At 35.5% G+C, this 13,651-nt stretch overlaps 1 protein-coding gene across 7 annotated transcripts in view; it reads right to left on the reverse strand.

Annotated features, from left to right (window-relative positions):
• Positions 1-881: 881 nt before the first annotated feature.
• Positions 882-13,651, reverse strand: part of AP3B1 (adaptor related protein complex 3 subunit beta 1) — a 234,808-nt gene continuing 222,038 nt past the window's right edge. For all 7 annotated transcript variants that reach the window (XR_014058467.1, XM_081505951.1, XM_081505949.1 and 4 more), the window contains one exon: positions 882-1,614. Coding sequence is in view for 6 of the 7 variants with exons in the window: in XM_081505951.1 (XP_081362077.1) it covers positions 1,461-1,614 (154 nt within the window). In the remaining variant the exon portion in view is untranslated. The remainder of the gene's footprint in view (positions 1,615-13,651) is intronic.

Raw genomic sequence — 13,651 nt, forward strand, 5'->3', positions numbered from 1 at the left:
ATACATGTCTCCAGAGTGAGGAAGGACATGTGCCTGCTGCAGCAATACTTCACTCAGATTAACTGCTGCATTTCAGGAGCAGGAAAATGTAACAAGCTTGTTTTGTTCTCTCCAGCTCACAATCTTAAAAATCTAAATAATTTTTTCACAGCCTGAATGTCCCAAGAATGTTTCTGTTTTTCTTTACTCTTTATACCTGTCCTCTAATGTTTCAAACAATGTACCTTCTCTTTTTACTTTCAAAAAATCAGTATGTGGCTCCATATAAAACGACCTGTCTTAAAGTCTTATTACCTTGTATCACAAAGTTTGGTAAATACAATTTAAACTGGCTTTAAAAGCATTAGGAAAGTTTTCTGATTATAGAACAATCTTTTACAAAATTATTATTAAAACAGTAATTTGCCTAAGTTAGTAAAACAAAACAAACAAAAAACCCCAAAAAACACTTCAGGGAAAAGTGCTAAAATGTTGATAACTAGTTTTTAAGATTTCTATCATTTAGTTTATACTAGTTAGCTTCCAAAGGCATGTCAGTCCATCACAGCTGGGCATCAAAATTTGTAAAGGAACAATGAAATTCAAAGAATTTCTTCAGTAGTTGTAATAGGCCTGTAATCAGATCTTTACTAAGATCAAAATTGTCTATAAGAAGACATGAAGACTTTCGTTTTTGTTATTAAATATATCAGCTTTTTTCTTGGAGTTAACAAACTAACATAAGTAGAAAACCTACCTGGTTTGAAAGTGGTTTTTCTTTCACCAGCTACATCCCATTGTTTCTCTACATAATATAACACTCAAAACACTTATTTTAAAGAAACCTCAGCATATGAACTTCAGGATTATAAATGATTTCTCATTAAGAATGCAAAGACAAATGTTATTCAGGTGCTAGTTTATTTATCTTATTATTCAGAGATAATTTCATGATGACAGTTGTCAATAACCAATTACAATACCAGGAAATTCATAGAACAAAATTTTGCAGATAAATTGTTGTTTCTGAATTTAATTCTAAGAAGTACACTACCCCATTTTTCATAGACCAAGCTGAGAGGCCATGTATACTATTTCTAGGGTAATTTTTGCTTACTGCAGAAAGGAAGATGATTTCCAGTGAACTTTAAGTATCCAGTTCATGTCCATCATTGTTGAAAAAGGAAGGGAGCCGAGAGGGCCAGAAGAAGTAGCAGGACAGAGAAAATGCCACATGGATTTAGGAGCTGAGATAACTGACAGTAAAATATATGTTCTTTGGTTAGCAAAGCGAAAAGGGGGAAAGTATTGCATTCACGATAGATACACACTAGCATTCTAAAGCAGGAGACAAGAATGTCAAGAGTGTATTCTTCCCCCACTGCCAGATGGAAGGGCTATTATTATAAATGAAAGGCAGCAGTAGTGGATGCCAGGCACTTTTGTTGTGTGCCAGATTCTGAAGTCCAGATGTAAGCAGGTTACCCCTGGGACAGGACAGGCTTCAGCTCTCGCAGCAGAACAGAACCAATCACAGTTTTCTCAGTGTTTATGATAAGCTGTGCTGTAGAGCCTTCCTTCAGTTCCACTGTGACTAGCATCAATGACCCACTGTGCACAGTTTTAGCTGCAAACCTGGAAGAAAAAAACAAAACACCAGAGACCTTTTATCATGAGGGGGAAAAAAGAAGACAGCATATATTCAAATAGGTTTAAAATAACTTTTTTTTCTCAATAATTTATTACAGGTTCCCTACTGCCCAAAATCCAAAGACAAGCATTCTCCTGAAAAATCAATAAACTGCCCAGCACCATGCTTACCACAAGCAGGTAATTTCAGTATCTTGGGAACAGAACAGAAAAAGGAGTTTATTTTACTTATTAGTTTGAACAATAGATGCATGTGAATAACTCTTGATTACTACATATTGGAGAATCATTTATTCATTTGATATATAACATTTCACCAGCCATAGGGCCATTTAAAATAAACCGCTCTATTTTCATCTTTAAAACATGTTAAGAAAAGGTTATCTTTCTCAAAGAGCTTGAAATTTTAATTTCTCATATCTGAAAATGATTATGCAAGAAATTAGATAATTTTATGTGCATTATCGAACTCTTACTAAGTTTCAATGAATTCATACATGTTGAAATATTCAACTTCAGTCTCTAATATTGAGGACATGGAAGAAAATCACGTGACAGCCAAGTGTTAACACCACACTCCCTCTGTTTGTATTTTTTTTTTTTTAATGTTCTGAACATTAGATCTTCTTTCTGCTTTAGAATAGGAAAGAGGAAACTTGAGGTCTAAGGCTCACATTACTAAATTCCAAGACATGAAGAACCTACTAATTACATGGAATTAAAAGCAAAACTAGCCTTTTAAGCACTACAATTGACTGCAAACCCGTTGGAGATGCAATGAACCTCTGTCAATCCTGCTCATTCATTCTGCCTGCACCGTTGAGCCCCAGAGATGGGAAGAGGACGGTCCCCTCCTAGGCCCCCATTTTCTACATGGAGCGTGTTCCACAGTTTTTGAGGGGGTGAGGGGGTTTGACTGCAGGGATGACTGGAGAAAAACAAAGTTGCTGCACATGAGCTTTTGAAAACACTAACAAGTGTGGAGCAGGTCTGTGACCTGCTGTGACCCCACTTTGCAGGGCCAATCCCTTTTCCCCTTTCGGTAGGACACGTGTCTGAATCTGAGCCATCTGCCTCAATTTGCGCAACATCTCCAGCCACAATGGCACCCAGTTAGCCCTGACAACAGCTCACAATACATAAAATCAGACCGCTGCGCTGACAGCACGCTGCGGGCTATTCAAGAGCAAACCAACTGGTCAGTGTCTCCTGTCTGACAATTAGCACGGGCCTCGCACAGAGCCCACAGCCTCCTCAGGGATCTGTTTAATTACCATCAACATAAAAGAGGGAGTTTATCAGGAGACACTCAGAAAAACTTCACTCCCGACTTAATTAAAATATTAGCCACTTAAGCAGGAAGCAGATTCTCTTTAAATGGAAAGTAATTTCTTTTTTGAGTTTTTTTTTTTTAAATGATACCAACAGCTCATAATATATTAGATTCTTTTTTTTTCTTTATCTTTTTTTTGGCGGCGGGGGTGGGGGAGTACCTAATAAGCCATTTTTGGCCTAAATAGAATCATGAAGATCAGTTTTCCAACAATAATTAGAAAAATCCATCAAAAGCAAAACAATATGCTAATTTTACTAAGTTGAAAATCTTTTCAACAATTTTAAGCCGTGTTTTAAAATGTTAGCTAAAAAATTAGCTAATGGGTGGTAGATAAAGTATATTAGAAACCTTCCTATATGTATATTTGTGTACTCTCTCCAAACATGCTGAAGACTTGGAAGGAATCTGATAGAGCAGTTTTTCCACTGAGAGAAGCAACTGTAAGTAAGCAGTTTAGGAACAGAAATCATAGAGGTTTCATAAAAGCTTTGAACATACACACCCATCTGCTCTTTAGATGCCCACACAAGGGATTAGGAAGTGGGTACCTCAGCTGTACTTTTTTTTTGGGGGTGCCATTTTATTTTTTTAATTGAAGGATAATTGCTTTACAGAATTCTGTGGTTATCTGCCAAACATCAACAAGAATCATCCATAGGTACACCCATGTCCCCTTCCTCCTGAACCTCTCTCCCCATCCCACCCTTCTAGATTATCACAGAGCCTCTGTTTGAGTTCCCCTAGTCATACAGCAAATTCCCATTGGCTGTCTATTTTACATACGGTAACTAAATTTCCATGCCACTCTCTCCATACATCTCACCCGCTCCCTCCTTCCCTGCCCCCATGTCCACAGGTCTGTTCTCTCTGTTTCTCCACTGCTGCCCTGCAAATAAATTCATCAGTACCGTCTTTCTAGATTCCACATATAAGTGTTAGTATATGATATTTATATTTCTCTTTCTGACTCACTTCTCTTTGTATAATAGGCTCTAGGTCATCTGCACCTTTGCGAGAACACAAGATCACCCGGCCTCAAATGACCTCTCTTTTCTATCACCTTTTGCAGGTTTCTGCATTCCTTTTGTCCCAATTTTCGAGGTTCCCCCAGCTCTGCTTCACAGGAGAACCCTATTTCTGTATTCCTGTTAAACCATGTCACCAGATGACAGATCCTAGGTGGCTCTATTGTCTCACCCCTTTATGCAACTTTCCCCACAGATGTGGTCATCACCAAATTGTCATTCAACAAATATTTTGGCAGAGGTCCCTATTTTTGACAGGTTATCATTATGTCAACGGCAGTCTTGATAGTCTCTTTATTTACTTAACATTTGTGCCTCAGGACCATGAAGAGGAAGACTGTGTCATGCATTCCGAACAGGAAGGCAAAAGTGCTGCTGTTTGACTGTCAGGGCTGCACAGCCCCAAAGCACCTTTTATCTCTTTTCTATTAAAACTTAGGTTTGATGTTACAAAAATACAAACTCAGCAGAGACAAATGTCAATTTTGATGTCAGTATGTTTACAGAGATTAAAACTAGTATCCTGTTGTTGTTCAGTCACTAAGTCCTGCCCAACTCTCTGTGACCCCATGAACCAGAGTCTTGTACATGTTTTAAAAATATTTATTACCACAAAATTATCAATATTGTAAAGAATACGAATGTAGAAGAAAAGAGGTATTTGCTTACACTGCAGTGGAAACACATTAAGCAAATCATCCTAGTAATAAAATCTGTCAGCTGGTGTGAAAGCTACTGTCTTTTAACTAGTTCTCTGTGTTCTAATGGGCACAAATGGTGGAAACAATGTTTTAAAGCAGAGGACCAGAAGATCAGATGTTCTGACATTCTCATTTCACAGTTCAAAAAGGATGTATTTAATTGAAACACAGCATGATTACAATTGGTTTGTTTTGGTCCACGAAAAGCAGAAGCCACCCGCCCCCCCCCCCCAATTTATTAATCACTTAACTCCCAAACAGGCTATGCTTTAATGTACATTTAAAAGATAGTTATGGAAACAGTACTAATTAGTAAATAAGAAATAGCTAGCTTGGGGGTGTAAGAAACACTGAAGACAGCTTGCGTCAAATACTTGTATACTAAATTTAATGACTGACATTAGAACCTTTGAACTTGCCTCAAAGTAAGATCACACTGTGATAAAATGTTTTTCAGAAGAGCTGTGAAGTTTCAGATCATGGTAATGATGACAGCAGCATGTATTAAGTGCTGTGTGCAGTGGGTGCTAAGTACCTCACTTGCATTATTTCACTTGATTCTATGAGTCAGATCAATTCACAGATGAGGAAACCGAGGCTCACACAAGTGGAGAAACTTGCTCCAACACCTGGCTAGTGAATGGCTGAGCAGGGATTTGAACCCAAGCTTTCTGATTTGAGATGACACAGTTCTAATAAATGCAAAATGCCCTCTTAGTATTTGTTTTGTATCTGTCAACAGATAAATTAAGGTTTTTCTGATTTACCTTTTATGCATATAATCTATTATTGTTCTAAGAACTTTAAGAAGAAAGATTTTTCTCTTCAAAAACTGTGCATCTGATTTGTAGTGTTCTATAATTCAAAGCATCTTGATTTGATGCTCTGTCATATGTTAAATTTCTGTCTTTAAAGGTTAAAAAAAGAAATACATATTCTCCTACCCCCTGACTCCTTCAAAAGAGACACCAGCAATGAAAAATACAAAACCTTGAATGGAGCTGTAATGTAAAGAGGGACAACTGGAGACCAACCAACCTCGAACACCAGTAACACCACAAATGAGAACAAATAAGTGGATGACAGTTAAAGATGTATTGCCTATGTATGATGGGCTCCATGTTATTAAAAGAATACCATCTAGGTATTTTTCATAATTTTTCATTTTCTTTCTAACCACCAAGCACTCGTTGTCTGTAACCACCAAGAAGGTAAAACTGTATGGATATATTTGTATTTCATCTTATTAAATGTCTTTTTGATTATTATCTCTAGCAACTGACATTTAATTTTTGAAGTCTATAGTAATTCCTAAGGTATGGCAAAACCCACTACAATACTGTAAAATAATTAGCCTCCAATTAAAATGAATAAATTAAAAAAAATTCCTAAGATTTAAAGAAAAAGACAAAATAAGCTGGTTGCCAAACCTAAATGAAAGTATCTACTACTCTTCTAAAGAAGCTAATTTGTAACTGTTGAGAAAATTTACAACTATTATGAGAACAGGTCAAATAACAACACATTTGAACAAATATATTATCTACAATGCATGAACATATTCCTTCATGCACTTAAACCGTACTTTTTTTTTAGATTTGTGAGATTTGTGAGAAAATGGCTATGGACCTTAAATGCTCTTTGTTGGAATGAAAAAGAACCCTGCATCTCAGTTGTTTTTAATAACTTAAATGTTAACAGAACAACATGAATTTAAAAATAGTTATCTGAGAGTCTGCATCCATCCACAGGGTATTCACAAGCATAAAATTTTTTTATGCAGAATCATATTTGCTACACTTAATGCAACAGCTCTAAGACATGCTTTTTCTTCTCTTGGATAGTCTTCCTGGTTTCTGATTTTTCTATTCTGAGTTCAATTTTCTTGTGTTTTCTGTTCTACTGGTTACCAGAAGCTGTGACAATGGCCCACTCAGGCTAAAACTTTTTTTTTCCTACTCTGTACATGAAGCCTTCAATTACTGCCTGCTGAAGCAGACAGAATCCTATTAGTAAGAAAGACGATCACAAGATGCAGTGCCCTGCCCTAGCTGTATAAAAATAATTAGTCCAAAGTTGACAAATGTGTAATGAAGTCGCACAATAATTATATGTAAGAAATACTGGTTTGAATAAGCTTCCTAATATCAAACACCAAAGCATGTTGATTTGTAGTATTATTTTCTAAAGGATTTAAATGATAAATCCCTATAATTTTGAATTAATATAGCATAACATTTTCAAAAGGCAGAGAATTTGTATGTTGTAAAAAATCCTATTTTGTTGACTATAAAAATGTAAAAGTTAAGCCCACTACACTTTGAATCAGTATTGAGAAAAAATTTACATGTGATTCAAGTTTAGAGAATTTATCTGAAGCAACGTATTTTTTCCTATTATTTTTAAAAAAGGCCGGCAATATTGTAATGTTTCCTTTAACATTCTGATGAGAATAGCTAAAACAAAAGAATTAGCTGCCATCATAATTTAGGACTCTATTTTCCATTCTAATCTTTAGAACTTGTATAAAATATGATTCCCCACACTATCTCGTCAATGATGCGTTCTCTTTCTTTATACAGGAAAGCTAAAAAAATCTAAGCGCACTTTCTCAAGAAAGATACAAAACATCTCTGTTATTCTAGAACATTTTTGATTTGTCTGTTTGTTGGGGGTGGGGTGGGATGGGACTTAACAGAAAACCAGAGTAAAACAAGTAAATTCTTACCCCATTCTCTCTGATTACTTACAAAATTGTCAGCCAGAAGGAAAACCATCAAGAATACCTTTCTTTCATTTTTACATGAAAACATTTATATATTCCTATTTGTAAAACTGTTGCATTGTAGAAAATTATCTCACAAACGGTAGAATTAAATAAAATTTAAATATAGAATATCCTAAAACAAAAATTAACTGCAGTTTGGTTATTTCTGAAATACCCAAATACGCCTTTCGTGTAAAAATTAACTGAGGTCCACATTTGTTTTTCAGTGAAATGCTGCTCAGAGCCCTCCAAGATCACAGCAGTCAGATAAAAAGCAGTGCTGCCCCCGAGTGGATAACCACCAAACTGAGAAAAACTCTGACCACAAAATAGGTTTCACAAATCTTAGTAATGTTTGAGATTCCAATTTGTTCTTGCTCTTTTTGGGGGGCCATGCCGCTCAGCTTGTGGGATTTTACATCCCCGACCAGGGATTAAACTGGGCCCTCAGCAGTGAAAGCACCAAGTCCTACTACTGGACCACAGGGAATCCCTCTTTCCGGTTATAGAGTAAGATTGAAGCCGGGCACCTTTATATTATTAACAACTGTATGTACAAACTTTTGTTTTAAGACAGATGAAGTTTGGTGACTATAGTAGCAGGCTTATAAAATTCGGGCATCAAGACATCAAATGTCATTCTTTTCCATTACGGTCCTTCAAAATTACCCAGTATTTAAATATTCCATAGTTATCAGGGGAAAAGAAAGAAAACAACTAGCAAACAAAAACAATAACCCAAAGATTGACCAACCTAAGAACCAAGACCAGGAAAACAGGGAAGACTTCACCAAAAACTACCTATACTGTTTGTGTTTGTAACCCCAGCACTAACAAAATCTGTCACAATGGTCTTCAAAAATTACTGAATTAAGGAGTTACACAATATGGATATTTTAGGATACAAACACTGGTATATGCCAATACTTAACCACTAAACATGTATACACAGTTTAAGGACTAGAAATGAAACAAGTTGTTCTTTACAACTACTTTAAGTAAAAAAAAATTATTTTAATCCTAAAACAATAAACGGTCTTTAAGTGTGTTGATAAATTTAAAAAGTTGGCTGCCAGGTTGCCATGGATTCACAGTTCCATTCACAGCATCATATTTTTTTAATAGTTGAGGACCTAAGTAATAACAGTAAAACAATACTTATTCTATTAGGATTGTAATTATTCACAAGTTGTACATGTTCAAAATTTGCAAATTAAAAAAGTGACACAGTAAACAAAATCCAAACCATAGATTAAGAAACATAGGGGGTAAAAAGGAATGTTAAGTCCTGAATACAAGTTAATAATGAAAGCTCTTCTAAGGTTTTACTGAATAAGCTAAGAACTAAAATAGAATCATGACAAAGACATGGCTTTCTGCTTTCACTCAAATATCACATTTTCCCCTTATAAGGTCAATTTGTTGTCCATGAAAGGGTAAAATGAGTAGGTTGTACGATATAACAAAATGAGTAGGTTGTACGATAATTGTTTTTTAAAAATATTATTGTATTGAATGAATGTCAGAATTCCTGAAATTGGGTTAAAACGTCAAACTGGGTTAAAATATAAAATGCTGAGACTGCTGAAAGACAAACTTTTACTTATGGTCTAAGACTGTTTCACAGCCACCACTGTAATGCGCTACTAAATGGCAAGCCAGCCCAGTGTTCTTGCCTGGGGAACCCCCGTGGACAGAGAAGCCTGGTGGGCTAGTCCATGGGGCCGCAAAGAATCAGATACGACTGAGTGACTAAACAGCGAATTCCTTTCTTGCTGGAGCATAGAAGACAGAAGGAATAAAAGCTTAAATCAAACATCTTGTCTACCGGTATTCCTTAACGACTAGCCTGTGAAAAAGAAACATACAAGGAAAAGTATTTTTAAAAATACACCATGTGGCTGTCATTAACCATGAACTTCTGGAACATCTGTCTGCAACTACTTGGAGTACTGGCTAAAGTGTAGATTCCTGGGCCCTGTCCCAGTGGCCCTGAATCTGAGTTTTTGGGTGTGGGTCCCAGGAATTTGAGTTTTACAAAAACTCCTGGTTCTTTTATACAGAAAAACCTTAAGGATTTTGAAGGTACAGATTTTTCGGCTTTCTGCATTTTGATCATTATACCTCAATTTATCAGAGGACAAACAATGTGATTAAGGCAAATGTACTTTTTTTTTTTAAAAAAATGCAGTTTTTACACTGTTGAATAAGAATCTCCTTCAAAACCCCTGAATTTAATTTCTTTCTTAGAGGAGAACAAGACATTTCTTCTGGCCCTAGAAAAATTTCCAAGGCTAGTGTCTCTAATCTCTAATCTCCCCTAAAACACATAAAATAATCTTTTAACTTTTCAGTCTATTTGTATAGTGACTTACTGTTGTTCATTCTGCTTTTTGTACATATTACTTTATTTGTTGTTATTTCGCTCAGTCATGTCTGACTCTTCTGTGGCCCCATGGACTGTAGCCTGCTAAGCTCTTCTGCCCATAGGATTTCCCAGGCAAGAATACTGGAATGGGTTGCCATTTCCTTCTAGATGATATCTTCCTGACCCACGGATTGAAGATGTGTCTCTTGCATTGCAGGCGGATTCTTTACCACCTGGGAATCCCATATTCTTTATTAGTATTGTTTTAAATAACATGCTTTAAGACTTTCAGTGTCTCATATGACAATGTATTATGAGTATCTAAACAGGACATGAAGACATTTGGCTGTATATTTAGTAAATGCTTTGATTCCTTTGATTCTGATGTCTGCATTACCCCTTATCATGTGGTAACTGTAATTTAGAAAATACCAAGATTGGCACAATGACCATAAATCTGTAGATCTCAATAAGATGGTTTTATTTTCAAAGAGCAGCTTTTTTTGATATGTAAGTACCTACCATGGAAACGAAGATAAAAATTAAATGTTTTAATAGTATACTGGTTGGGTTTCTGATTCTATGGCTCATTTAGAAAATCAAAATGCAACTGGAGCCCATTATACAGAGTGAAGTAAGCCAGAAAGAAAAACAACAATACAGTATACTAATGCATATATATGGAATTTGAAAGATGGTAACGATAACCCTATATGCGAGATAGAATAAGAGACACAGATGCATAGAACAATTTTATGGACTCTGAGGGAGAAGGTGAGGGTGGGACGTTCTGGGAGAATAGCATTGAAACATGTATATTATCATATGTGAAACAGAACACCATTCCATGTTCGATGCATGAGACAAAGGCTTAGGGCCGGGGCAATGGGATGACCCAGAGGGATGGGATGGGGAGGGAGGTGGGTGAGGGGTCCAGGAAGGGGAACACATGTAAACTCATGCCTGATTCATGTCAATGTATGGCAAAAACTATTACAATATTGTAAAGTAATTAGCCCCCAACTAAAATAAATAAATTTATTAAAAAAAAAAAAAGAAAATCAAAACTAAATGTCATATAATCTAAAAGTAGTTATACTTTTTCAACTGATCTTTAAAAGTGGTTAACTATACTTAAAATGCTCCTGGTTTTTGAAGTGAATTCCATAAAACTTGTGCTCCTTTAATTGACTTTTCCTTAATGAAGGTATTTTCTGCTAATGTATTAGGAGCCATTTTCTATTACATATTCAATTAAAATGTCTACTTTATATTATTACACACTTCTGCATATTAATGAAGATTCATTTTTTCTTAGCTAATTCTTATATAAGTATTTTAAAACTTGGTATTTAATGTAAAAAATATTCAAATTGTAAAGAGTAGTAGGAACAAATGATCCTAAAACTAGACAACAGGAACTTAATTCATTGAATGGTCAGAAAGAATATTCTAATGTTAATTTAAAAGCCCTCTCAGAAATAAAAGACCCTGAAAACATAATAGGTAGGCCAGCCAAGAATAATTTAATTTCTAAAATACTAATGGTCAAAGTGCTTTTCATGCATATTGTTTTTTCAAGTAATTTTAAACTTAATTACCATTAATAAATACAAGAATGGTTTTCGTCCTAGTTTTCATAAACTCAAAAAAGAAACTACCACAGAAGAATAGAGAAGTCATTCAAAAATCTCATAGAGATTTCAATTTTATTATGACAATTAACATATAAGCTTAGATATATAAATTCATTCATCCCACAGGGTAATACACTGTTGGACACTACCATTAAAAACATTAATAAAATTTAATAAAGTAATAAACTTATTCTTTGTTATTATGAATAGTAATTGCTATTTCATTTTAAATGAAATGAAGAAAGCCATCAGTACAGATTTTACTAACAATTGTTTATTTTGGTTTTAACTTACTGGGCATAAAAGAGTGGCAAAAATGTTACATTTGTAGGATAATAATTTTTGTTATTTTCTCTACTGAAGACCACGAGTAACTCTAGATATTTATTACCTGGAAGCCTTCTAAAATTTAAAACATTATTATAGCCATACCTAACTATAAAAAAAAGCAAATGTAAAACATTTTCAGTAAGTAGGATGAGACTTTTGAGGCAAGTCAAGATAGCACAGCCTGTTCTGAATTAGATACAGCCATTTCATTTTCTTCTGACTCTGTAGTAACTTGGACTCCTCCACCAAGTTACAGAGCCAAATACCAGGCTGCTGTGATAAGGCTTCATTATAAAATTGTCGACACATCGCAGAAGTAGATGAATATGAGGACCATGGACATGATGTCTAAGTGCAGCTTCCCTGGTGGCTCAGTGGTAAAGAATCTGCCTGCTGTGCAGAGATACGGGTTCAGTTCTTGATCCGGGATGATCCCACATGCTGCAGAGCAACGAAGCCCGTGTGCTACAACCACTGAGTCCACGTGCGTATAGAGCCTGCGCTCTGCAACTAGAGAGTAGCCCCTGCTTGCTACAACCACAGAAAAGCCCTCACAGCAACGAAGACCCAGCACAGCCAAAAATAAAAGTAAAAACATAAAATTATTTTTTAAAAAGTGTAAGTGCAATTTCTGCATTCCAAAGTTGAATAGAAATGGTTCCTATTGTGTGCCTCCCCTGTACTGGTATGGATAATTGAGAACTGACTGTAACTTAATCATCTGAACAGGCATTAAACCACTTCTAAACCACCAAGACAAGTTACAGGCAAATTTTATGCTTTAATTAAGAATTATACAACTGTGCTAATAAGTGTCTCTCTGTTTCCCAAAAGGAAAATAGTTTTCATATTTGTTGGCTTTGAGAAGGTATTTTGGCTATTTTCTTCTAAGAAACAAAAATCTGGAACACTGTCATTGCTTTCAGAAAAGTTAAAAACCCACATACGACGCAAAACAAAATTAGAAGTTCCAGCATAAACAAGGGTTACCCTATGTTGTTTCGTCTATTATGAAAGAACATATTAGAGTAAGAATTTAGCATTGCTGGATACTAGACGAGTCAGGTAAAATTTCATAAAGCATAAGCTGAAAGTTACAGATGACATACAATATTTTGGTGTTTTAGTAATTTCAATAATTCAAAGGATCCATAAGTAAAACATAACAACTTCTGCTACAGAAAACCACTCAGGAAAATGAAAAACAAAGTATTCAAAGAAGAAAACAAAACAAGGAAGACACAGAATCAAAAATTTTCACTGAAAAGTCTTTCTGTTCATTTTTTCCCCTAAGGAATAACACTGACAGATAAGTTGTATTTGTATAGTGGTACCAACAAGAAGACCTTCTATCCATTTTATTATTTTATCACCAACTTATGTGAGAATGATAGGGCTTATCATAAAGAAAGGGAAGCAGATCAGATCTCAGATGGAAGGTGCTCAGATCTCTTGAGCAACTTACTTAGTGACCCCCTTTCAAAAAACAATAAAGGCAGAGGGTAAACTTCGTTTGTGACTAGCACATGCAGTTTTCAATCTGTCAGGATGAGTGGGTGCAGTCAGGCAACTCTGTAATGGCAGATCAAGACTTGAACTCAGCTCTTCTGATGTCATGTCCAACGTTCTTCCATAGATAACATAATTTCATTTCAATCACCTTCTTTTCCCTGCCATCCATTTCCAAACAAATGAGGAACTTAAAGCCCATACGGAGAAGTTATAAAGCCCAATAATGGCAGAGCTGAGTCTTAAAAACCCAGATAACCCACAGAAATCTTTATTTGGGGCCTCTCTTGCCCCTGTATTAATTTTAAAAGATACATTAAATTTTTAAAGGTTTAAAGGCACTCTCTTT

This window comes from Giraffa tippelskirchi, chromosome 7 (genome assembly GCF_054371585.1).
Source record: "Giraffa tippelskirchi isolate mGirTip1 chromosome 7, T2T-mGirTip1v1.2.pri, whole genome shotgun sequence".
In the NCBI taxonomy this organism is placed as follows: Eukaryota; Metazoa; Chordata; class Mammalia; order Artiodactyla; family Giraffidae; genus Giraffa; species Giraffa tippelskirchi.